Source organism: Pongo pygmaeus, chromosome 20 (genome assembly GCF_028885625.2).
Source record: "Pongo pygmaeus isolate AG05252 chromosome 20, NHGRI_mPonPyg2-v2.0_pri, whole genome shotgun sequence".
In the NCBI taxonomy this organism is placed as follows: domain Eukaryota; kingdom Metazoa; phylum Chordata; class Mammalia; order Primates; family Hominidae; genus Pongo; species Pongo pygmaeus.
Window position 1 is genome coordinate 10,902,084 of NC_072393.2, and position 23,452 is coordinate 10,925,535.

The 23,452-nt window shown below is 48.6% G+C and overlaps 1 protein-coding gene and 1 long non-coding RNA gene across 13 annotated transcripts in view; one reads left to right on the top strand and one right to left on the bottom strand.

Moving 5' to 3' along the window:
- Nucleotides 1-1,323: 1,323 nt before the first annotated feature.
- Nucleotides 1,324-3,520, bottom strand: LOC134738823 (uncharacterized). Its single transcript, XR_010124940.1, has 2 exons — nucleotides 3,309-3,520; nucleotides 1,324-2,965 (listed from the first exon to the last, which is right to left on the bottom strand). It is a non-coding gene; the product is annotated as an uncharacterized LOC134738823 (long non-coding RNA).
- Nucleotides 3,521-3,628: 108 nt separating this feature from the next.
- The window catches only part of ILF3 (interleukin enhancer binding factor 3), a 37,823-nt gene continuing 17,999 nt past the window's right edge, over nucleotides 3,629-23,452 (top strand). For 8 of the 12 annotated variants that reach the window (XM_054463922.2, XM_063657809.1, XM_063657811.1 and 5 more), the window contains exons 1-4: nucleotides 3,629-3,945; nucleotides 19,919-20,008; nucleotides 20,374-20,603; nucleotides 20,758-20,935. In XM_054463922.2, coding sequence (XP_054319897.1) covers nucleotides 20,006-20,008; nucleotides 20,374-20,603; nucleotides 20,758-20,935 — 411 coding nt within the window. In that variant the 5' untranslated portion in view covers nucleotides 3,629-3,945; nucleotides 19,919-20,005. Of the gene's footprint in view, nucleotides 3,946-4,330; nucleotides 4,580-7,396; nucleotides 7,503-15,065; nucleotides 15,184-19,138; nucleotides 19,196-19,918; nucleotides 20,009-20,373; nucleotides 20,604-20,757; nucleotides 20,936-23,452 lie in introns of those variants that run through there. The other 4 variants (XM_054463923.2, XM_063657807.1, XM_063657808.1 and 1 more) reach the window with 4 other exon arrangements.

The following is a 23,452-nucleotide window of genomic DNA, read 5'->3' on the forward strand; positions in this document are numbered from 1 at the left end:
CCTTCTCCAAATCAAACCCTAGGAGGTTTGGGTTTGATCCAAAGACTGTGCTTGTCATCATGACCCTATCCGCCCTTTACTGTGTTTGGGGTCCTTGGAACAAGAAACGCCTTAGCGGAATGAGATCTTCAAAAGCGTTTTAAGTAACCTTGGGCTCTCTGGAGTTGGGAGTCAGAAAACTAGTAACCATCCTCATTCTGCCACTTGGCAGCGCTGTTAGCTCAAGCAAGTCACTACAACTGACCTGTTCCGAAAAAAGCCAGTCTAGGCTTTGTTATTAACATTTGTTATTATCACAGTGACCTTCAACAATTTCAAGCTTTAACCAATTTTTTGGTTTTGTTTTTGTTTGAGACAGGGCTTCTGTTGCCTAGGCTAGAGAGCAGTGGCCCAATCTCAGTTCACTGCAGCCTCAACCTCCTGGGCTCAAATGATCCTCCCACCTCAGCCTCCTGAGTAGCTGGGACTACAGATGTGTACCACCAGAGCAAGACTCCGTTTCAAAAAAAAAACAAACTGTACAATGGCTGCTAAGAGGGAGGGAACTGGATGTCTGAGGAAGACTTTGTGCTCTCATGTCTTTGGCACTTTTGTTTTTTTGAGATGGGAGTCTCACTCTTGTCGCCCAGACTGGAGTGCAATGGCACGATCTTGGCTCATTGCAACCTCCGCCTCCTGAGTTCATGCCATTCTCCTGCCTCAGCCTCCCGAGTAGCTGAGACTACAGGTGCCAACCACCACGCCTGGCTAATTTTTTTTTTTTGTATTTTTAGTAGAGACGGGGTTTCACTGTGTTAGCCAGGATGGTCTTGATCTCCTGACCTCGTGATCCGCCCACCTCAGCCTCCCAAAGTGCTGGAATTACAGGCGTGAGCCACCGCGCCAGGCATCTTTGGCACATTTGACATATCATGTGACTATGCTACCTATTAAAAATCCACAGTAAAATGTAAATAAAATTAAAAAGCAGAGGGTACAGCATGCGCTCATTTCTTTTTTGAGACGGTCTAGCTGTGCCATCCAGGCTGAAAAGTGCAGTGACTCCATCATGTCTCACTGCAGCCTGGACCTCCACAGCTCAAGCGATCCTCCCACCTACTCCTCCCAAGTAGATGGAACTATGGACACAGGCCATCACTCTCAGCTAATTTTTGTAGAGACTGGGTTTTGCCATGTTGCTCAAGCTGGCCTCAAACTCCTGGGCTTAAGGGATCCTCCGGCCTCGGCCTCCCAGAGTGTGGGGATTACAGGCGTGAGCCACCATGCCCGGCCAGGCACTCATTTCTGTAATTGTTGCAGGAAACAAAGGACCAGAGAGACCAACACGGTAAACAGGAGGATTTATTTAGATGTACATCGGCTCAGTGGATTTGTATCTGAAAAGCTGAGCATTGAACAAAGACTGAGTGTGGTTTTATAGGCAAACTTACTGAAGCAAAACAAAAGCAGTTAATGATACAGTCACAGGTCATGTAATCTATAGCATAACTGCTGACTTAGCATAACTTGTGGCTTTGCACAGCTGTTGGCCTTGCAGCTGTGTCAAAAGAAAAAGAGTCTACAGATCTTACTAAATACAACCATTGGCAAACATAGTCATAATTAATGGTTCAGAAAACGAGAGACAGTAAAGGAATTTTTCTTTTCAACTTTGCTCCAGAGGAGGGTGTCTGGAGCCCATTCCTTTGGCCTCGACTTTTCAGACAGTGTTATCTTTTAACTGTCCTTGAAGTGAGCTGGCTAAGCAGAGGAAAACTTGTTCTTGTTTTCTTTTTAACCCTTACCTTGCCACATAATCACATCTTTACACTTCAATTTTTTTTTTTTTTTTGAGACGGGAAGTCGGAGTCTCGCTCTATCGCCCAGGCTGGAGTGCAGTGGTGCCATCTCGGCTCACTGTAACCTCTGCCTCCCAGGTTCAAGTGATTCAAGCCATTCTTGTGCCTCTGCCTCCTGAGTAGCTGGGATAGGAGCACACTACCACACCTGGCGAATTTTTATTTATTTATTTTTTTTTGAGGCTGAGTCTCACTCTATCGCCCAGGCTGGAGTGCAATGGCGCAATCTCGGCTCACTGCAACCTCCGCCTCCTGGGTTCAAGCGATCCTCCTGTCTCAGCTTCCAGATTAGCTGGGATTACAGGCGCCCTCCACCACACCCAGTTAATTTTTGTATTTTTAGTGGAGACGGTGTTTCACCATGTTGGCCAGGCTGGTCTCAAACTCCTGACCTCAAGTGATCCGCCCACCTCAGCCTCTCAAAGTGCTGGGATTACAAGCGTGAGCCACCGCGCCCAGCCAGGAAACCCATTTTCAACACCTTCTTGCTCTTTTTTTTTTGAGACGGAGTCTCGCTCTGTCGCCCAGGCTGGAGTGCAGTGGCGCAATCTCGGCTCACTGCAACCTCCGCCTGCCAGGTCAAACAATTCTCCCGCCTCAGCCTCCCAAGTAGGTGGGACTACAGGCATGTGCCACCACACCCGGCTAATTTTCTTTTGTATTTTTAGTACAGACGGGGTTTCACCATGCTGGCCAGGCTGGTCTCGAACTCCTGACCTCCTGATCCGCCCGCCTCGGCCTCCCAAAGTGTTGGGATTACAGGCGTGAGCCACAGCGCCTGGCCTTCCTTGCTCTTCTTGCTCCAAATCCTGGGAACGTCTGAATCAACAGGCGGACATCTGTCAAACCTTCCTAGCAACTACGCCTGCGGATGGCCAACCTGATCCTGGAAGAGAGTGGGGTTTAGTTTAAGCACACATTGTACATCGGGGGCCTCATAAGGCGCCTGGGAGCCTTCAAGAACACCACGCTTCTAAGGACAAGAAACTCGGTCACGGACGCCTTTACTTCGGAGCTCCGCGTTGTTGCTGGACGAACGTCCGTTGAGTCCCAGCCCCAACTTTTCCAGGAACTGGCCGTGAGCCTTCTAGTGAGATATTTTTTGGCCTGGGCCTCAGTTTCTCCATCTGTCAATGGGGGAAGGGGAAAGCGGGCTAGAGGACCCCGACCAGGTCGGCTATAGCCTTCGGAAGCTACTGCCCGGGGAGGCTACACCAAGGCAGGTCTGCGGGACGAAAGAACCCAAGAACCCGGGCGCACATTGGCGCCGGCCCCGGGCTCAAGAGGCAGCAACGAGGAGACGCTGGACCTGGCCGTTCCTCGCACACATCTCTAACCTTCTGTGCCTCTTAAGGGAGATGGGGGAAGCATAGCCACCTCCACTGGAGCTCCAAAGTCCCCGGCCGAGATACTTCCACTAAGAAGGTACACATGCGTCAAAGCCTCTCAGAGCCATTTCCGCTAACGTACTCACGGCGACGGGGGTAAGATGGCGGCCGCGCAGGCGCGAAATGTCGCAGCCGTAGGGAGGCTCCGCCTCTGACGCTTGCCTTGCATCACGTGGTAATGGCCGCTCAAAAACCGCCTTAGCGAAAACCAGAGCGTGGCCTCGTCACGTGATGGAGGACTCCCAGTACGGCAAAGGGAAGGGGCCAAAAGTTGTTGTCAGATGGCGAAGGAAACCGCGAAATTCGCCACTGTCACATGATGGAGCAACCTATCGAAAGCGGAGGGAAAGGTGCCGAACTCACGTGACTATGCACGCAAACACCCACGCTTGTACCACGTGACAACTCACGCCCGCCCCCCAGCCCCCCTTATCTCTTTTCGCCCCTCCCTCCGATTTGGGTTGGGCCTGCGTCAGGGCGCAACGCGGCGTCAAAGGGGGCGGGGCTTCAGCCGGTCACGTGTTCCCGCACCTCCCCGGCGCGCGCCTGCCCGCCCGCCCGCTCGCCCCCGGTCCGGACTCCTCCTCCTCCTCCTCTTCTCGCCATTGCACTTGGACCCAGCAGCCCGGCGCGCACCGCGTGGCTTTTGGGGGCAGACCCCGGCGGGCTGTGGCAGGAGGGCGGCGGCGGCTGCGGTCGAAGAAGGGGACGCCGACAAGGTAAGCGCCAATGTGGCGGCGGCCGGGCCCACTCCCGCCTCTGCCCCTCCCCCGCCCGCCCTCCCTCCTCAGTGAGGTCCCCACTGAGGGTTCGCGGTGACAAGGCTGGAGGGGTCCCGCGCTCGTCGCCTCCGCCCGGTCCCCTCATCCCGGCGCCTGGCCCCTTCCTCCCTTGCCGGCCTTGCTCCCGCGCTCGGCCGTTAACTCTCCTCCATTGTGCGGAGGAAACAAAATGGCGGCGGCGGCGGCGGCGAGGACTCGGTGCGCGCGCAGCCGCTCCCCCCCGCACGCGGCCCCTCGGCTGGCGGCGGCGCCACGCGCGGGGGGTGCGCGCGCACCGGGCCCCCGGCTGCCGCCTCCCCGCGGCCGGGCTTTTGTCTGTTGCGGGGTCGTGGGGACGCGCGCACGTGCCTGGAGCACACACCCCCTCGGGTCCCGAGCTCCACGGCGGGGCGACCCCCCTTCCTCACTCCTTCCCTACCGCCTTCTCCTCTTTGTCCCGGTCCCGCCCCCGATTCCAGGAGAGTCCCAGGTTCCCGAGGCGGGAAACGTCGCCTCCTTTGTCCTCACAGGGCGCGGAGAGGCGGACCTCCTCTGGAAGCCCCTTCTCACGTGGATTGCAGAGGAAGCCTTTGTGGGTTCATCGGGTTTCTAAATCTCTGGTCAGCCAGGCCTCTCTCAGATCAGGGTCCAAACTTGGGAGGGTTTCAGCTTTCTTTTTCTTTAGTTCGTTTGTTTTCATTGTTGAATGTTTTTCCAGATTGTTAGTATTTGCCTTCCCTAGAACGGCAGTCTACTTGGGTGCAAGCTTGGGCCCCGAAACGTGGATGCTTAAAACCCCTTTCTACCTTTATTTCCTCAAGTAGTTGAACGATTGAGATTCTCAAGATTACTCATGAGGTTCTGCCCCAGTTAATCCAGATGGATGAATTATTTGGGGTGTACGGCGGTCTGCATGCTCTCCCCCAGTTCAGTGGCCAAATTTGAGGAGAATGAGGGATCTCTTCTCCACATTTCCAACATTGATTGCCAGTTGCTGCTTAGGTGACATGGATCAGCAGTGAAGCATCAGTTTCAGTGGCTTCTTTTTCTGGACTCCGGTAATTCACTGATGCTGAATCTCTTTCAAGATTTTGCCCTCTTTAAAATGAGTGGTGTGATGGCATATTTGTGGTCCACATGGAATCGCGAGGTGCCATCTGAAGTTAGGATTCAAATTTAGGACTTTAAGCTCTCTTTTCCTCAGGTATTTGTGGATGGGAATCTCCATGGATTGCTCAGAGTGCTGCCACTGTCCCTTGTGCGTGATGCTTTGTGTGTGGTCTCGTGGGATGTAGTTACAGCAGCCGCCCAGCCCAGACTGTGAATGAAGTGTGGGAACCAGGGCCTCATTCACAGCTGGAAAGCAGGGGGAGGCCGCAGGACATTGGCAGGTGCTCCTCTCCCTGTTCCGTGGTGCCGGGGCCCCTTGGTTATGTGGGTGGCTCTTGGTCCCTGGGATTTGTGAATGGAATCTGCAGGCCCCAGTGTTGTTTGGAATATTCTTTAGTTCAGATTGGAGGCTGGCAATGACTGCCAGGCTTGGCCTTGCCGCCACTGGACGCTATTTATCAGTCTCCCTATCTTCCTGGAGCTTAGCCGCCTCTTCCTGGAGCTGAGAGGTGCCTAATTGTTTGTGGTTTTTCTGATTGAACTTGTTTGGTGCCTCTAGGCAAAAATTCCTTTGGCTCCTTCTAGTATTTTCAGAGTCTTGAAGGCCTATATTCCTAAGCATGAGGAATCTAAGTCTGTTTGTTATTTTTCCTAAATTCTTCGTGTTAAATACCACGTTGACAAAGGACAGCTGCTAATATTTTGATCACACAGATATATACGGTGCTCCCTGGTTAAGGCCTCCAGGTAGGGGACAGGTAGAGTCAGTGATGGGGAAGAAGACTTCTGTAAGTCCCTTTCCTTTGGGTAGACAGTAGACTGCCCTTTTCTTTAGGCTTTAGCAAGATGTGGGGGTTAGAAGTCTTCTATTCTTGGAAAAGCCTTTAGTCGTTTTCTTTGGGCTGGGGACTCTTCTCTTATGGACTGCTTTCACCTTTTCTCGGTTTCTTTTGATTACTTTTCATGGCCCCAGAGGAGTGATCCCTTCCCTTATTTATACCTCTTGGACTTGCTATCCTGCTACATTTTGTCAGCAAGTTAATTCACCTTGTGCAGTTTTGAAAGATGTGTAAGTGTTAACATTTAGTATTAGCATTTATGGCCCAGGAAATTGTGACCTTATATTTGAATCTTGCTTTGATTGAACCTTTGCAGGAACTAGGATTTTCTAGGGGTTTTTTTTTTTTTTTTTTTTTGAGTTAGAGTTTAGCTCTTGTTGCCCAGGCTGGAGTGCAGTGGCGCAATCTGGGCTCACCGCAACCTCCACCTCCCGAGTTCAAGCGATTCTCCTGCCTCAGCCTCCCGAGTAGCTGGAATTACAGGCATGCTCCACTACACCTAGCTAATTTTGTATTTTTACTAGAGACGGGGGCCTCTCCATGTTGGTCAGGCTGGTCTCGAACTCCCAACCTCAGGTGATCCACCGGCCTCGGCCTCCCAGAGTGGTGGCATTACAGGCGTGAGCCACCATGCCCAGCCTTTTAGGTTCTATTTATTGGATGCTTTTTATCTTAATAAAGTCCTGGCAGAGAAAGGTTTGATTTGTTTCCATCAGGAAGTTTGGAATCTGAGGCAGATAGTGGTTTGAGTGGCATCTTCACACAATGAATGAGTAGAGATTTGGGGCCTGGGAGGCACGAGGCAAACTTTAGTTTCCTACCGAAGCATTTGTCCCTTTTATCTGAAACAAGTAGATTGCCGGTCTGTATTATTATACATTGTAAGCCGGTGTTGAAGTGGTTGTGAAAGTAGAGTAGGCAGGTAGGTGGTGGTTAGGGGGCCTCATCGGTGTGCTGATTTTTAAGAAATTTTTATGATATTTATGATCTGTTATAAATCCTTGTGAAACTTTTCCATGAGAACACTTCACAGGTGATTCCATTATAAATAGCAATTGGTGGCCGGGTGCGGTGGCTTACACCTGTAATCCCAACACTTTGGGAGGCTGAGGTGGGCGGATCATGACGTCAGGAGTTCGAGACCAGCCTGGCCAGCATGGTGAAACCCTGTATCTACTAAAAAAAAAACAAAACAAAATTAGCCAGGTACGGTGGCACACACCTGCAGTCCCAGCTATTCGGGAGGCTGAGGCAGGAGAATCGCTTGTACCTAGGAGGTGGAGGTTGCAGTGAGCTGAGGTCGTGCCGCTGCACTCCAGCCTGTGTGATGGAGCAAGACTTCGTCTGGGGAAAAAAAAAATAACAATTGGAAATTCAGATACATTTAGCATCAGCTATATTTAGGCATCGTGTAAAAGTGATGTCCAGTTAAAATTTAATTTTTTTTTTTTTTGCAACAGGGTCTCACTCTGTCAACCCAGGCTGGAGTGCAGTCGCGTGATCTCCGCTCACTGCAGCCTCTGTCTCCCAGGCTCAAGAAGCAATCCTCCCACCTCAGCCTCCCAGGTAACTGGGACCACAGGCACATGTCACCACACCCAGCTAATTTTTTGAATTTTTTGTAGAGACAGGGTCTTTCCACGTTGCCCAGGCTGGCCTCAGAACTCTTGGGCTCAAGCAATCTGCCCACCTTGGCCTCCCAAAAAGCTGGAATTACAGGAGTGAGCCCTCGCTCCTAGCCAGAATTTAATTTTTTTCTCTTCTCATTAAATGTTTATGTAGTGAAGAAATTGTAAATGTAGCTACTAGTTTATTATTTTTTTAAATTTTTAATCTAATTTTTTTTTTTTGGTAGAGACAGGGTCTTAAACTATGTTGCCCAGGCTGGTCTCAAATTCCTAGGCTCAAGTGATCCTCCTGCAGCCTCTCAAAGTGCTGGGATCACAGATGTGAGCCGCCTTGCCCAGTGGCACTAATTTTAAGACAAAAATATGTTTACTGTCTAAGGACCATTCTCTTGTGGAATGCGTGATCACCATGTATCATTTAGTCATAGAGTTGAATGTATTACAGTATGCAAATTTGCTCCAAATTATTTTTATAATTTTAAGTGATAGTAAGAAGTTCTGGCCAGGCGCGGTGGCTCAGGCCTGTAATCCCAGCACTTTGGGAGGCCGAGGTGGGCGGATCACAAGGTCAGGAGATCGAGACCATCCTGGCTAACCCGGTGAAACCCCGTCTCTATTAAAAAATGCAAAAAAATTGGCCGGGCGTGGTGGCAGGTGCCTGCAATCACACCTACTGAGGAGGCTAAGGCAGGAGAATGGCATGAACCTGGGAGGCGGAGCTTGCAGTGAGCAGAGATTGCGCCACTGCACTCCAGCCTGGGCGACAGAGCAAGATTCCGTCTCAAAAAAAAAGTTCTACTTGGCAGTGTGAAGTACATAATTTTCCCTGAATATGCCCAACAGCTGTCCTTATCTTTTCGAGGATTTTGCTTGAAGCTGAAGGTTAAGGTCTTACTTGGATAAAGATAAAAGTTCTTGGAGATGAGTAAGTCTTCCAGGCCACTTTCTTTTCTGCTACTTGCCTATAAAACTAGTTTCTCATATCAGAGTGTTGTTTTTTTTTTCGAGATGGAGTCTCAGTGTCACCCAGGCTGGAGTGCAGTGGCACGGTCTTGGCTCACTGCAGCCTCCGCCTCCTGGGTTCAAGTGTTTCTCTTGCCTCATTTCTCTTGCCTCAGCCTCCTGAGTAGCTGGGATTACAGGCGCCCGCCATCACGCCCAGCTAATTTTTTGTGTTTTTAGTAGAGATGAGGTTTCACCATTTTGCCCGGGCTGGTCTCGAATCCCTGACCTCAAGTGATCTGCTGCCTCAGTCTCCCAAAGTGCAGGAATTACAGGTGTGAGTCACAGCGCCAGTCCTAATTTTTTTTTTTTTTTTTTTTTTTTGAGACGAGTCTCGCTCAGTCGCCCAGGCTAGAGTGCAGTGGCACGGCTCACTGCAAGCTCCGCCTCCTGGGTTCACGCCATTCTCCTGCCTCTGCCTCCCAAGTAGCTGGGACTGCAGGCGCCTGCCACTACATCCGGCTAATTTTTTTGTATTTTTAGTAGAGACAGGGTTTCACCATGTTAGCCAGGGTGGTCTCGATTTCCTGACCTCGTGATCCGCCCGTCTCGGCCTCCCAAAGTGCTGGGATTACAGGCGTGAGCCACCGTGCCCGGCCAATTTTTGTATTTTTAATAGAGGCTGAGTTTTCGCCGTGTTGGCTAGGGCTATCTTGAACTGGCGTCACTCAAGTGATCTGCCCGCCTCGGCCTCTCAAAGTGTTGGGATTACAGGCATAAGCCACCATACCTGGCCTGCAGTTGTTTCAAAGTAAAAAGGTTTTACTAAACAGTTAACGTGTTTGGATGTTAGCATTTAATGTCCATGTGAGAGATGGTCTTTTTTAAAAAAAATCTTAACTGGAAAAATACAGTTCTGGGAGAAGTAGACATTGAACTGTACACTAAGTTTAAAAAAAGTAATCCAAGGCTTCACTCTGGGAATACATGGGGAAGGATTGCTTCTGCCTCCACCCAGATTTGGGAGGATCTCTCAACCATGCTTCCCTTGCCCCCCCTGCTGCCCGAGACCATGCTGGAAAGAGGGTTTGATAATTCCCGCTTGAAGTCATGTTGAATGTTTTTCTGTGGTGGCAGATTTTAAAGCATTTCTGTTGGTTCATCCAAGAGCAGTTAATGTTTTTCTTTTTTTTTTCCTTAAGGACTGGCTCTCACTATGTCGCCCAGGCCGGTCTTGAACTTCTGGGCTCAACAAATTTTCCTGCCTCGGTCTCCCGAGTAGCTGGTACTACAGGCATGCACAACTGTACCCAATTTAATCCTCTTCATACATTGCATTTGTAGTATTATATTTCACAAAACATTTCCCCATAGTGCCACCTTTAATCCTTGCTGTCTGCAGCCTGAGGCAGGTGGTATTTTCATCCTCATTTTTCACCCACCACCAGAAAGGTAAGTGAGTTGCTGTAGGTCCCAAAGCTGCCAGGTTGGAGAACCCAGGGGCAAATTGCAGGCTTCTGACTCTAGGACTGTGGACACTCCACAACACTAGTGAGCCTGGAGTCCCGGGTCTCCAGAAACATTTGAGGAACGACTTGTATTTGCCAAGTTTTTTTTTTGAGACAGAGTCTTGCTCTGTCGCCTAGGCTAGAGTGCAGCGGTGCGCTCTCGGCTCACTGCAGCCTCCGCCTCCTGGGTTCAAGTGATTCTCCCGCCTCAGCTTCCTGAGTAGCTGGGATTACAGGCGCCCGCCACCACACCCGGCTAATTTTTGCATTTTTAGTGGAGATAAGGTTTTGCCATGTTGGCCAGGCTGATCTCGAACTCCTGACCTCGTGATCTGCCTGCCCTGGCCTCCCAAAGTGCTGGGATTACAGGTGTGAGCCACCATGCCCGGCTGTATTTGCCAACTTTTTATTTTGTCAAGGAAAATATCTTTAAATTAGTGATCATTCACCATTTCCATTTTTCATAATTAGCAAGATGGTCTTTATCACCAAAACTATAGGAATAAAATAAAGGACAGTCCTTTAAGTTGAAAATATTTATTAAAATCTTTATTTCTGGCTGGGCGCGGTGGTTCACGCCTATAATCCCAGCACTTTGGGAGGCCGAGGCTGGTGGATCACTTGAGGTCAGGAGTTCGAGACCATCCTGGCCAACATGGTGAAATCCCATCTGTACTAAAAATATAAAAATTAGCCAGGAATGGTGGTCTGTGGCTGTAATCCCAGTTACTCAGTAGACTGAGGCAGAAGAATTGCTTGAACCCGGGAGGCAGAAGTTGCAGTTGAGCTGAGATCACACCACAGCAAGACTCTGTCTCCAAAAAAAAAGCTCTTTGATATAATAATACTGTTGCAGTCTGAACTATGAACCATTGCACTGGACTTCACATTTTTAAATATTTCAGAATGGCATTGATAGCAAGATTTTAGACTGGCATTGCCTCTCTAGGTTGCTTGCTTTTTTTTTTGAGACAGAGTTTTGCTCTTGTTGCCCAGGCTGGAGTGCAATGGTGCGATCTCGGCTCACTGCAACCTCCACCTCGCGGGTTCAAGCGATTCTCCTGCCTCAGCCTCCATAGTAGCTGGGATTACAGGCGTGCACCACCACACCGGGCTAATTTTGTATTTTTAGTAGAGATGGAGTTTCTCCAAGTTGGTCAGGCTGGTCCCAACCTCAGGTGATCCGCCTGCCTCAGCCTCCCAAAGTGGTGGGATTACAGGTGGGAGCCACTGCGCCCGGCCGGTTGCTTTCTAAGAATAATTTTCAATGTGCCCTTGATGGCGTGAATCTGTCTAAGTTCAAGGAGTCACCAAGACTGCTAGCTCAGGTGTATCATTTCAGCTCACAGCCCAGGATGGGCCAGCCCCAGAGGTCAAGAAACCAGGAGGTGGATTGAGTCTGTGTAAATTTCAAAGCCTAATTTGGTCTCTTAAGTGAATATCCACTTTAGGACCATTCCCTAGAGTTGCTGGGAAGGCTGTAAGATTTATGAAATACCCTGAAGACAGGTGGGGCCATACCTGTGAGGGTGTTGCCACTGTACCTGTCCATTCCACAAACATCTGTTCATCCACTCGTGCTGAACTAACTTGGGCATGTTTCTTTTCCAACAAGTGCCATGAACCTCGTAGTGTAATTAGTGAGAGGTCAGAAAGATGGCCATTGCACCACAAACATAATGTTTTGTGGTTGAGGCTTCTGTAACTGCATGCTGTGGGTGGGCTGGATTCAGGAACAAAAGAAAAACGAATCCCTGTGTGTTAAACCATCCCAAACCACCAAGAAGTCATGTTTAAAATCCCGATACTTCATTTACCACTTGATCCTGCCTTGGGTTTGTTTTCAGAGAAGCTGCATGTTGCTAGTGCCCAGGATTGAATCATAAAAATTGTAAGAATAGGCTTTGCTGGTGCCAGGTTTGAATAAATGTGGTTGCAAGAGCAGCATTGTTCATCGTTTCGCAGCTTTCGTTTAAAGTTAGATTAGTAGGGGCCGCGGAGTGTTGCGTGTGGGTGGGTGCTGTAGGCTTCTTGCCAGCAGTGTGCCTCACTAAAAATCCTCTTGAAAGGGAAGTTTCTGCTCACCCTGAAGACTCCTGGATCAGTTAGTGAGACAAATTCCAAGAAACTGGCTTGGATGTCAAATTGGTCTTGGGCTCATAGAGAGAAATGGATTTGTTGCCCTGAAAAGGAGCGATAACTCTAGTTTTTAAACATTTGTTTTAGTTCAGATAATTACTACTCTTACTCATTGTGTCCACCTGAGTCAGAAAGCATTGCTGCTGTTGCCTGGTCTAAGGGAGGAGGACCCAGGCATGTAACGGACTGCATGCCGGCCAGTTGTGGTGGTCAGAGCAAGCTGGAGGCCAGCGAGGCCCTTCAGGGGTCTTTTCAAGGGTCTGTCTTGGGGAGCAGAGGAAGATGAAGTGAGGCAGTCGTTATAGCAAGGGCACACCCACGTTTCTCATTTTGAACAGTGAAGAAAGCAGATGGAAAGCCACATGTAGGGCATTTGCTGAAGACAGGTGTGTTGGGGGCGTGTGTGTGTCCTCTGAGGCATTTTGGATGGGGTGATATTTTGACCGAATGATACCTTGTTCTTCAGTGCTTCAGTGGTTGATGGGGTGGCTTTTTTTCGAGATGGAGTCTCACTCTGTCGTCCAGACTACAGTGCAGTGGCGCGATCTCGGCTTACTGCAAGCTCCGCCTCTTGGGTTCATGCCATTCTCCTGCCTCAGCCTCCCTGAGTAGCTGGGACTACAGGCCCCTGCCACCACGCCTGGTAATTTTTCTGCATTTTTTTTTTTTGAGACGGAGTCTCCCTCTGTCACCTGGGCTGGAGTGCAGTGGCGCGATCTCGGCTCACTGCAACCTCCGCCTCCCAGGTTCAAGCAATTCTCCTGCCTCAGCCTCCCGAGTAGCTGGGATTACAGACGCCCGCCACCACGCCCAGCTAATTTTTGTATTTTTAGTAGAGATGGGGTTTCACCATGTGGGTAGGCTGGTCTCGATCCCCTGACCTCGTGATCCACCCGCCTCAGCCTCCCAAAGTGCTGGTATTACAGGCGTGAGCCACTGCTCCTGTCCAATTTCTTTGTATTTTTAGTAGAGAGGGGTTTCACGGTGTTAGCCAGGATGGTATCGATCTCCTGACCTCGTGATCCGCCCGCCTCAGCCTCCCAAAGTGCTAGGATTACAGGTGTGAGCCACTGCGCCTGACAGTGGGGTGATTTTCTACCTCTAACTCTCTAATGTGTCACATCGCTTTTTTTTTATAGATTGTCTGTATCAACTGGGGGTGAACTTTAGTCTTTTAACAATTTTTAGAGTATGAAGTTTGGATGTAAACACCTCTAATGTGGGAGATTAGTTTTTTTTTTTAAAGTATCTGTATGTACTTATGGATATATATAAATTTAATGTGTTGAATCTGTTTTATTTTAGTAACATCTTTTGAAAATGTTCAAACATACAAAAAAGGGTGATACAATTTTAGTGAACACTTAGGCCGGGCGCAGTGGCTCACTCCCTGTAATCCCAGCACTTTGGGAGGCCGAGGTGGGCACATCATTTGAGGTCAGGAGTTTGAGACCAGCCTGACCAACATGTTGAAACCCCCATCTCTACTAAAAATACACAAGTTAGCCTGGCATGGTGGTAGGTGCCTGTAATCCCAGCTACCCGGGAGCGGAGGCAGGAGAATCGCTTGAGTCTGGGAGGCGGAGGTTGCAGTGAGCCGAGATCGCGCCACTCCACTCCAGCCTGGGCAACACAGTGAGAGTCCGTTTCAAAAAAATAATAATAAAAAATTTAAGCTGGGCATAGTGGCTCACGCCTTTGTAATTCCAGCACTTTGCGAGGCCAAGGCAGGCAGATCACTTGAGAGGTCAGGAGTTTGAGCCCAGCCTGACAAATGTGATGAAACCCCGTTTCTACTAAAAATACAAAAAAAAATTAGCCAGGTGTGGTGGTGCATGTCTGTAATCCCAGCTACTTGGGAGCTGAGGCAGGACAGTCGCTTGAACCTGGGAGGCAGAGGTTGCAGTGAACCGAGATCGCGCTGTTGCGCTCCAGCCTGGGCAACAAGAGTTATTAAACTCTGCTTCAAAATATAATAATAATAAAATAAAAAATATAATGAACACCTACCTGTATACACAGCCTAGGTTTTGCTGTGGGCATTTAACTGCTTGTGTTTCACATATTTGTCCATCCACTTATAATTCTTTTCACTCTTCACTTTATTGATTGATCAGAGACAGGGTTACACTTTTGTTGCCCAGGCTGGAGTGCAGTGGTACAGTCATAGCTCAGTGCCATCTCAAAGTCCTGTGCTCAAGCAGTCCTTGCGTCTCAGCCTCCCAAAGTGTTGGGGTTATAGGCGTGAACCACTATGCCTGGCCATATATATATATGTATATGTATGTTTTTTTAATTTAATTTTATTTTTATTTTTTATTTTATTTTTATTTTTTGAGACAGAGTCTTGCTCTGTCGCCCAGGCTGGAGCGCAATAGCGCGATCTCAGCTCACTGCAGCCTCTGCCTCCCTGGTTCCAACGATTCTTTTGCCTTAGCCTCCTGGGTAGCTGGGATTACAGGTGCACTCCACCACGCCCAGCTAATTTTTGTTTTTTTAGTAGGGACAGGGTTTCACCATGTTGGTCAGGCTGGTCTCGAACTCCTGACCTCAGGTGATCCACCCACCTCGGCCTCCCGAAGTGTTGGTATTACAGGTGTGAGCCACTGCGCCTGGCCACTTTATTTTGATGACGCATTTCAAACTAAGTAGCAGGAAGTTGCAAGACTTCCCTCTACATATTATTAACTAGAATTTAATATTTATTTACAGTTCTTTTTTGGGGTGGTGGGGGTCAGGGTCTCACACACTTTTTTTGCCCAGGCTAGAGTGCAGTAGCACAATCTTGGCTCACTGCAGCCTCCATCTCCTGGGCTCAAGTGATCCTCCTCCCTCAGCCTCCTGAGGAGCTGAAATTAACGGCAGGTGCCACCATACTCGGCTAATTTTTTTTTTCTGTTTTTTTAGATGGAGTTTCGCTCTTGTTGCCCAGGCTGGAGTGCAATGGTGTGATCTCGGCTCACTGCAACCTCCGCCTCCTGGGTTCAAGCAATTCTCCTGCCTCAGCCTCCCGAGTAGCTGGGACTACAGGCACGTGCCACCAATGCCCAGCTAATTTTGTATTTTTAATAGAGACGGGGTTTCACCGTGTTGGTCAGGCTGGTCTCGAACTCCCGACCTCAGGTGAGCCACCATGCCCAGCCTACCTGGATAATTTAAAAAAAAATTTTTGGAGACCAGGTCTGATTATGTTGCCCAAGTTGGCCTCGAACTACTGTGCTCAAGTGCCTTGGCCTCCCAAAGTGCTGTGATAACAGGTGTGAGCCACTGCTCCTGCCTCACTTTATTTTTATGAGCATTTCCAACTAAATAGCAGAAAGTTGTAATCTTCCCTCTACATGCTAACAAGAATTTAGTATTTATTTGCAGTTAGGTTTTCATTTTTTTCTTTAAGAATTTTTTTTGTAGATTCACTCAGGCTGATCTTGAACTCCTGACTACATGTGCTCCTCCCAACGTGGTGAGCCACCATGCCCAGCCTCTTTTTTCTTTTTAAATAATGCACAGATCTTTAGTATACCAGTCAGTGATTTCTGGCCACTGCATATACCCAACCCTTGTCAGGAGGGAGAATGTAACCTTCATCTCAGAAAGCTTGGGAGGGCCCCTTCCCATGTGATCCCTGCCACCGTTCCCCAGAGGCTGTCCCATCACTGATTAGTTTTGCTTATTCTAGAACTTTAGGTAGGTGGAAGCATGATTCTTTTTGAATTTGTCCCAAATGTAGCCCGTGGGACACCTCACAAGTCAGCTCCGATGTCCTCAGGACAGGACTGCTATAGTCACCAGTGCTTTGTTGCTTTCTGGCGCTCCAGTAGGATCCAGGCTCACTTGGTATATCCCCTGCTGCAGATTACAATCCGCTTCTCCCAGGAGCTTCTTTCAGTAGGTTTTTGTTGTTGTTATATTTTTATTTATTTATTTATATTGAGACATTCTCTTGCTGTGTCACGTAGGCTGGAGTTCAGTGGCGCAATCTCGGCTCATGGCAGTTTCCATCTCCCCAGTTCAAGGAGGTCGAGGAGTTCAAGACCAGCCTGGTGAACATAGTGAAACCCTGTCCCTACTAAAAATACAAAAATTAGCCGGGTGTGGTGGCACACACCTGTAGTCCCAGCTACTAGGGAGGCTGAGACAGGAGAATTGCCTGAACCTGGCAGGCAGAGATTACAGTGAGCCGAGATCGCACCACTGCATTCCAGCCTGGGCGACAGAGCAAGACTCTCTCAAAAAAACAAAAAGTGTTGGCTTTGCATCGTGGCTCACACCTGTAATCCCAGCACTTTGGGAGACTGAAGTGGGAGGATCACTTGAGCCCAGGAATTTGAGACCAGCCCACGCAACATGGCGGCACCCCATCTCTACAAATAATTAAAAACAAAAAATCTATTATGGAATTTTTAAAACGTGCACAACAGAATTACAGTATCCATCACCCAGCTTCAACAGCTGTCAGTGTTCTACAGTCTTGTTTCATCCTTCTCTACTTTCTTTTTTTTTTTTTTTTTTGAGATGGAATCTTGCTCTGTTGCCCAGGCTGGAGTGCAGTGGCACGATCTCTGCTCACTCACTGCAAGCTCTGCCTCCCGGGATCATGCCATTCTCCTGCTTCAGCCTCCCTAGTAGCTGAGACTACAGGCACCTGCCACCATGCCCGGCTAATTTTTTGTATTTTTATTAGAGATGAGGTTTCACTGTGTTAGCCAGGATGGTCTCTATCTCCTGACTTCGTGATCCGCCCGCCTTGGCATCCCAAAGTGCTGGGATTACAGGCGTGAGCCACCACGCCCGGCCTCATCCTTCTCTACTTTCTGTTCCCTGGTATATTTCAGAGCAAATACCAGGTATATAATTTCAGCCATAAATTTGTCTTAAATATGTGTGGAACAGTTAAAGTTGGTTCTTTTCAGCACAACCACAGTATTACACCCCTAACTGAAGTAACTATAATTCCTTCATAAGGATTCACTTCATGAACAAGATTCCCAGTGTCCTTGCGACTATCCAGGGAAACCATAGCCAAGGGAACGGGCTTGGCAGAATCATTGGCGAAAAAAGGCCCTGTGGAGCTTGACTCTGGCTCGGTGAAGAGACATGGGTGGTGGAGGAGAGGATGCCCTTTGCACACATATCACTCACGCCTGGCCCTCACTGCAGCCTGGGAAGGCAGATTTTTTTCAGTAGTAGGATCTAGTACCAATTGTTAGGTCTGTGGGATATGTGCTGCATACTTCAAGTAGGTTGACTTGTTTCATTTTCATAGTCCTGCCAAGAGTAGAGGGGCCACTTCCATGTTGCTAATGCAAGAAGGAAGCTAGTGGCTGGGCAAGTGGAGTTTCAGGTCCAAGTCTGTGCAGAAGCTTTCTTTGGGCGATCGATCGAGTGGCTCGCCCCATGGTGTGAGTCTCAGGCATGTTGAGCCACTGAGCCCAGGGACTGGCTTTCTGCCCTTTTCATCCCATGCCCCCTCACACTCCCTCCCTCCTGCATCCCTACCCTGACATGAAGCCTTTGACCCCATCATGTCCTGTTGCTGGGCTCTGCAGGGGCATCATTTGACCCCTAGGGTTTTTTTGTTTTGTTTTGTTTTGTTTTGAATGAGACAGAGTTTTGCTCGTTACCCAGGCTGGAGTGCAATGGTGTGATTTCGACTCACCGTAACCTCCGCCTCCCAGGTTCAAGCAATTCTCAGGCCTCAGCCTCCTGAATAGCTAGGAGTACAAGCATGTGCTACCACACCCGAATCATTTTTTGTATATTTAATAGAGACAGGGTTTCACCATGTTGGCCAGGCTGATCTTAAACTCGTGACCTCAGGTGATGCCCCTGCCTCGGCCTCCCTAAGTATTGGGATTACAGGCGTGAGCCACCGCGCCTGGCGACCCCTAGGTTTTATTTATTTATTTTTTGAGACGGAGTCTTGCTCTGTCACCCAGGGTGGAGTGCAGTGGTGCGATCTGAGCTCACTGCAACCTCTGCCTCCCGGGTTCAAGCGATTCTCCTGCCTCAGCCTCCTGAGTAGCTGAGACAACAGGCGTGTGCCACCATACCCGGCTAATTTTTTGTATTTTTAGTAAAGATGGGGTTTCACAGTGTTAGTCAGGATGGTCTCGATTTCTTGACTTCGTGATCTGCCTGCCTTGGCCTCCCAAAGTGCTGGAGTTACAGGCGTGAGCCACCGCACCTGGCCGGTTTTATTTATTCATTCATTTATTTTGAGGTGGAGACTCTATTTGCCATGCTGGAGTGCAGTGGCGCAGTCTCAGCTCACTGCAACCTCTGCCTCCTGGGTTCAAGCTGTTCTGCCTCAGCCTCCCTAGTAGCTGGGATGACAGGTGCACACCGCCACGTCTGTCTAATTTTTGTATTTTTAGGAGAGATGTGGTTTCTCCATGTTAGCCAAGCTGGTCTCGAACTCCTGACCTCAAGTGATCCACCCACCTCGGCCTCCCAAAGTGCTGGGATTACAGGCGTGAGCCACCTCACTCAAGCACCCTTAGATTTTAAAGTTTAACTTTGGGGTGTTTAAATTTTGCAGTTAGATTTGCTAGGTAGTCCTGGGTATTTTGGGAAGTTCTTGTTTTGGCAGTATGTCAGACTTTATCCTTGATGCTTGGGCCTTTCAGGTTTGAGCCTGCTCTGCTGGCTCGGAACTAGTTTAGTTGGAAGGGGCTGGCAGTTGCCTGTGGGGGGTAGATTCGTCTGGTGTGTATTATGCTGATGGGGTTTTTTGGTTGTTTACTCATTTGGAAGATTTCAGTATGGACCAGACTGTTTGTGTAGAGTGGGAATTGAGTAGGTTGGAGTCGGCATGATACTGAGACCGAAATAGTAATTATGGCTTCGTTTGTCCTGAAGAATTCTGTCATACACTTCAGTTGTCTCAGCCTCTTCAGAGTTGAACCTGATGTGGTTGTCATCGTCCACCTGATGTTTCAAATGTTCACTTTTTGGGAGGTTCTTTCTTTTTCATTTTACAGATGCCTTTTGGGACCCTTTGTCACATGTCTTTCTTCCTTCCATCTCTTCATTACCATCAGAGGTCAGAGCTCCTTCCCTCTTTTTTCCTTCTCCAAGCACCAAGGTTTTGATGTGAACATCTTTTTTTTTTTTTTTTTTTTTTTTTTGGGATGAAGTCTTGCTCTGTCACCCGTGCTGGAATGCAGTGGTGAGATCTCCTCACTGCAGCGTCTGCCTCCTGGGCTTAAGCGATACTTGTGCCTCAGCCTTCCGAGTAGCCGGGACTACAGGCGCCCACCAGGCCCGGCTAATTTTTGTATTTTTAGTAGAGATGGGGTTTTACAATGTTGGCCAGGCTGGTCTCAAACTCCTGACCTCAAGTGATCCACCCGCCTCAGCCTCCCAAAGTGGCGGGATTACAGGCATGAGCCCCTGTGCCTAGCCTGATGTGAGCATTTCTACCTGTAGTGTTTTTTGGAGACCTGTTAATATTTTCATACTTGTAAAAATAGGCATATTTATGTAAAGGAAGATTTAAAAAGAAGGAAGTAAAATACCATCTGAGTGGCTTGTGGGCCTGAAGTCAGTTCTGGCTTCTAGAAACCATCTGTTTTCATTTTTAGGGTGTTAACGTAGTTAATGCCTTGGCTTAGCAGTGGTTACTTGGAAATAAAGATGTGTCCTACTGTGTTGACAGGCCCTTCATGAGGCAGCACACATGTCATTCTTGCTACTGTGTACCTAGCTGCTAAAATGAATCCTCCTATAAATTATATGAAACTAAAAAGATTTTCTGATCTTATAGAGTTGAAGTATTGATAACACCAAGGAAATCTATCGCAATTTGAAAAGATAAGCAAAAGTTTGATTTCCAGACACTACAGAAGTAAAAATGGTAAGTTTGTTTTTGATCACAGATACTGTTTCTTCACTCATGTACAGAGATGTTTCTAGCCTTTTCCAAAGCATTTGTTTCCATTACCATTTTTATTAGACCTTTTGGATTATAAAGTAGTATTATCTATTCTGTATTCCATTCTGATACTGTAGAAACAAAGTCAGTGCCCCATTACTCTCACTGCCCAGAGACAACGGCTTTTCAGTTTGCTTGTCCCTCCTTGGTCCTTCAGTTGTGCTCCTGCAGGCTTCGCTTTTACACACGAACGATATAGCATCATTCTGAATTGTGCAGCTTAAAAGATGAATGTTGGGCTGCTTGCTCTCTTTACATCATTTTTAACTTAATTCTCACATCCCTAGCGTCCAATGCGAATTTTTGTGAATGATGACCGCCATGTGATGGCAAAGCATTCTTCCGTTTATCCAACACAAGAGGAGCTGGAGGCAGTCCAGAACATGGTGTCCCACACGGAGCGGGCGCTCAAAGCTGTGTCCGACTGGATAGACGAGCAGGAAAAGGGTAGCAGTGAGCAGGCAGAATCCGATAACATGGATGTGCCCCCAGAGGACGACAGTAAAGAAGGGGCCGGGTAAGTGAGGTCTTCCATTGTCCTTTTCTTTCTTTTAGGGTAGCCAGGGTAGAGGTTGGCACCTGTTTTCTAAGAAACTCCAGCCTCTTTGGGGACCTCTGGGTTGTGGTCCGACTGAATTCCTCACTGAGCTGGGTGTTGGTCTGTCCCTCAGGGAACAGAAGACAGAGCACATGACCAGAACCCTGCGGGGAGTGATGCGGGTGGGCCTGGTGGCAAAGGGCCTGCTACTCAAGGGGGACTTGGATCTGGAGCTGGTGCTGCTGTGTAAAGAGAAGCCCACGACCGCCCTCCTGGACAAGGTGGCCGACAACCTGGCCATCCAGCTTGCTGTAAGTGTGGCCACCACTGCCGGGTAGGTGGGTGGCGGGGTTGGTAGGCGTGCTGGTTGAGGATATGGGGCCCAGGAAGAAGTGTCCTGCTAGGCCGTGCTCCAAGAAGCACATGCCAGACTTGCCCTGGCACTTGCTGTGCATTTGCCTTCTCAGTAGGTGACAAGCAGGACACCACCAAGCCACTGAGATTCTGTGGAACCTGACTGCAGGGATCATAAGGACCCCGTGCCTATTGTGTGCCAGGCTGCACCAGTCCGAGGTCATTGGGCATAAACTTCACGTCTAGGCTCCATTGGATGGATGGCTAGATAGATAGCAGAGTTGTTATCTCTTCCATTGGATCGAAAGCTGAATGTAAAGAATTTTTTTTTTCTTTTGGGACGGAGTCTTGCCCTGTTGCCCAGGCTAGAGTGCAGTGGCTCGATCTCAGCTCACTGCAACCTCTGCCTCTGAGGTAGACAATTTTCCTACCTCAGCCTCCCAAGTAGCTAGGATTACAGGCATGCACCACTACACCCAGCTAATTTTTATATTTTTAGTATAGACAGGGTTTCACTATGTTGGTCAGGCTGTCCTCTTAACTCCAGACCTCAGGTGATTCGTCCACCTCAGCCTCCCAAAGTGCTGGGATCACAGGTGTGAGCCATCATGCCCAGCTGAAAATCTTTTCTGTATGTTTATTTTTTATTTTATAAATAAAAATGGGTTCTTCTTGTATTGCCCTGGCTGGGTTCAAACTCTTGCCCTCAAGCAGTCCTCCTGCCCCCAGCCTCCCACAGTGCTGGGATTAGAAGTGTGAGCCACCACACACAATTTTTTTTTTTTTTTTTTTTTTTGAGATGGAGTCTCACTCTGTTGCCCAGGCTGGAGTGCAGTGGTGCAGTCTCGGCTCACTGCAACCTCTGCCTCCTGAGTTCAAGTGATTCTCCTGCCTTAGCCTCCCGAGTAGCTGGTATTACAGGCACATGCCAGTACGTCCAGCTAATTTTTGTATTTTTAGTAGAGATGGGGTTTCGCCATGTTGGCCACGGTGGTCTTGAACTCCTGACCTCAAATGATCCGCCCACCTCGGCCTCCCAAAGTACTGGGATTACAGGCATGAGCCACCGCACCCGGCCATTTTTTTTTTTTTTTTTTTTTTTAAGATGAGGAAGGTTTCGCTCTGTAGCCCAGGCTGGAGTGTGGTTGCGCAATTATGGTTCACTGCAACCTCCACTTCCAGGGCTCAGGTGATCCTCCCATTGCAGCCCCCTGAGTAGTTAGGACTACAGTCATGTACTACCACCCCGAGCTAAAAGATCTTTTTTTTTTAAAAAAAAAAAAAACCATTTATTTGTTTCATTGTGAAAGTATTGCATAAATAATGGCCTCTGTTTATTGAGTGGTTGCTAAAGTCAGGCCCTCAGCCAGATGTGCTCTTGATGTGTGCTTTTCATCCTCCTCTAAGTGGGACAGATGATGTGACAGAGCTGCAGGGCAGCTGAGGAATGTATCCCAAGACCCACGGCTGGGCTGTTTGGAGGCATCAGAACCTCTGCCCGCTGTTGCCTCCTCAGTACACAGTCCCCCTGAATTTATTTATAGGTTAAGCAAAAAAGAAGTGTACAAGCATCTGTGAATCTTTGACAGAGTCTTGCTCTGTCATCCAGGCTGGAGTGCAGTGGCATGATCTGGGGTCACTGCAACCTCTGCCTCCCTGGCGCAAGTGTTTCTCCCACCTCAGCTTCCCAAGTAGCTGGGACTACAGGTGTGTGCTACCACACCCAGCTATTTTTTGTAGCGTGTGTGTGTGTGTGTGTGTAGATACAAGGTTTTCCCACGTTGCCTAGGCTGTTCTTGAACTCTTGATGACAGGCCTGAGCCACCACAGCCTTTGAGTCTTTGAATCTTATTCCTTAGAAAGAAAAACCTGATTTACTTTCACAGTGCAGATTTGTATTCTCTCACATGGGACTGACGATTTTGGGTTCAGGACAAAGATCAGGCTTAAAATATGGAGCTAATGTAAATGCATTAGATACTTCTGCGGAGCTATTGAAGATGAAGCTGTGAAATTTTTCTAGTGATAATTTTCTTTTCTTTTTTTTTTCTTTTGAGGGTACATCAGCATAGAGGTAATTCTTTTTCTTTTTTGAGACAGTCTTGCTCTGTCACCCAGGCTGGAGTGCAGTGGTGCGATGTTGGCTTACTGCAGCCTCTGCCTCCTGGGTTCAAGTGATTCTCCTGCTTCAGCCTCCTGAGTAGCTGGGATTATAGGTGCCTGCTGTCATGCCCAGCTAATTTTTGTATTTTTAGTAGAGACCATGTTGGCCAGGCTGGTCTCGAACTCCTGACCTCAGGTATTATGCCCGTCTCTGCCTCCCGAAGTTCTGGGATTACAGGCATGAGCCACTGTGTCCAGCCCATAGTGGTAATTTTTTGGCAGACGGGGGTGTGGGGGCGGGACGGAGTTTCGCTGTTGTTGCCCAGGCTGGAGTGCAGTGGGGCGATCTCAGCTCACTGCAACCCCCGCCT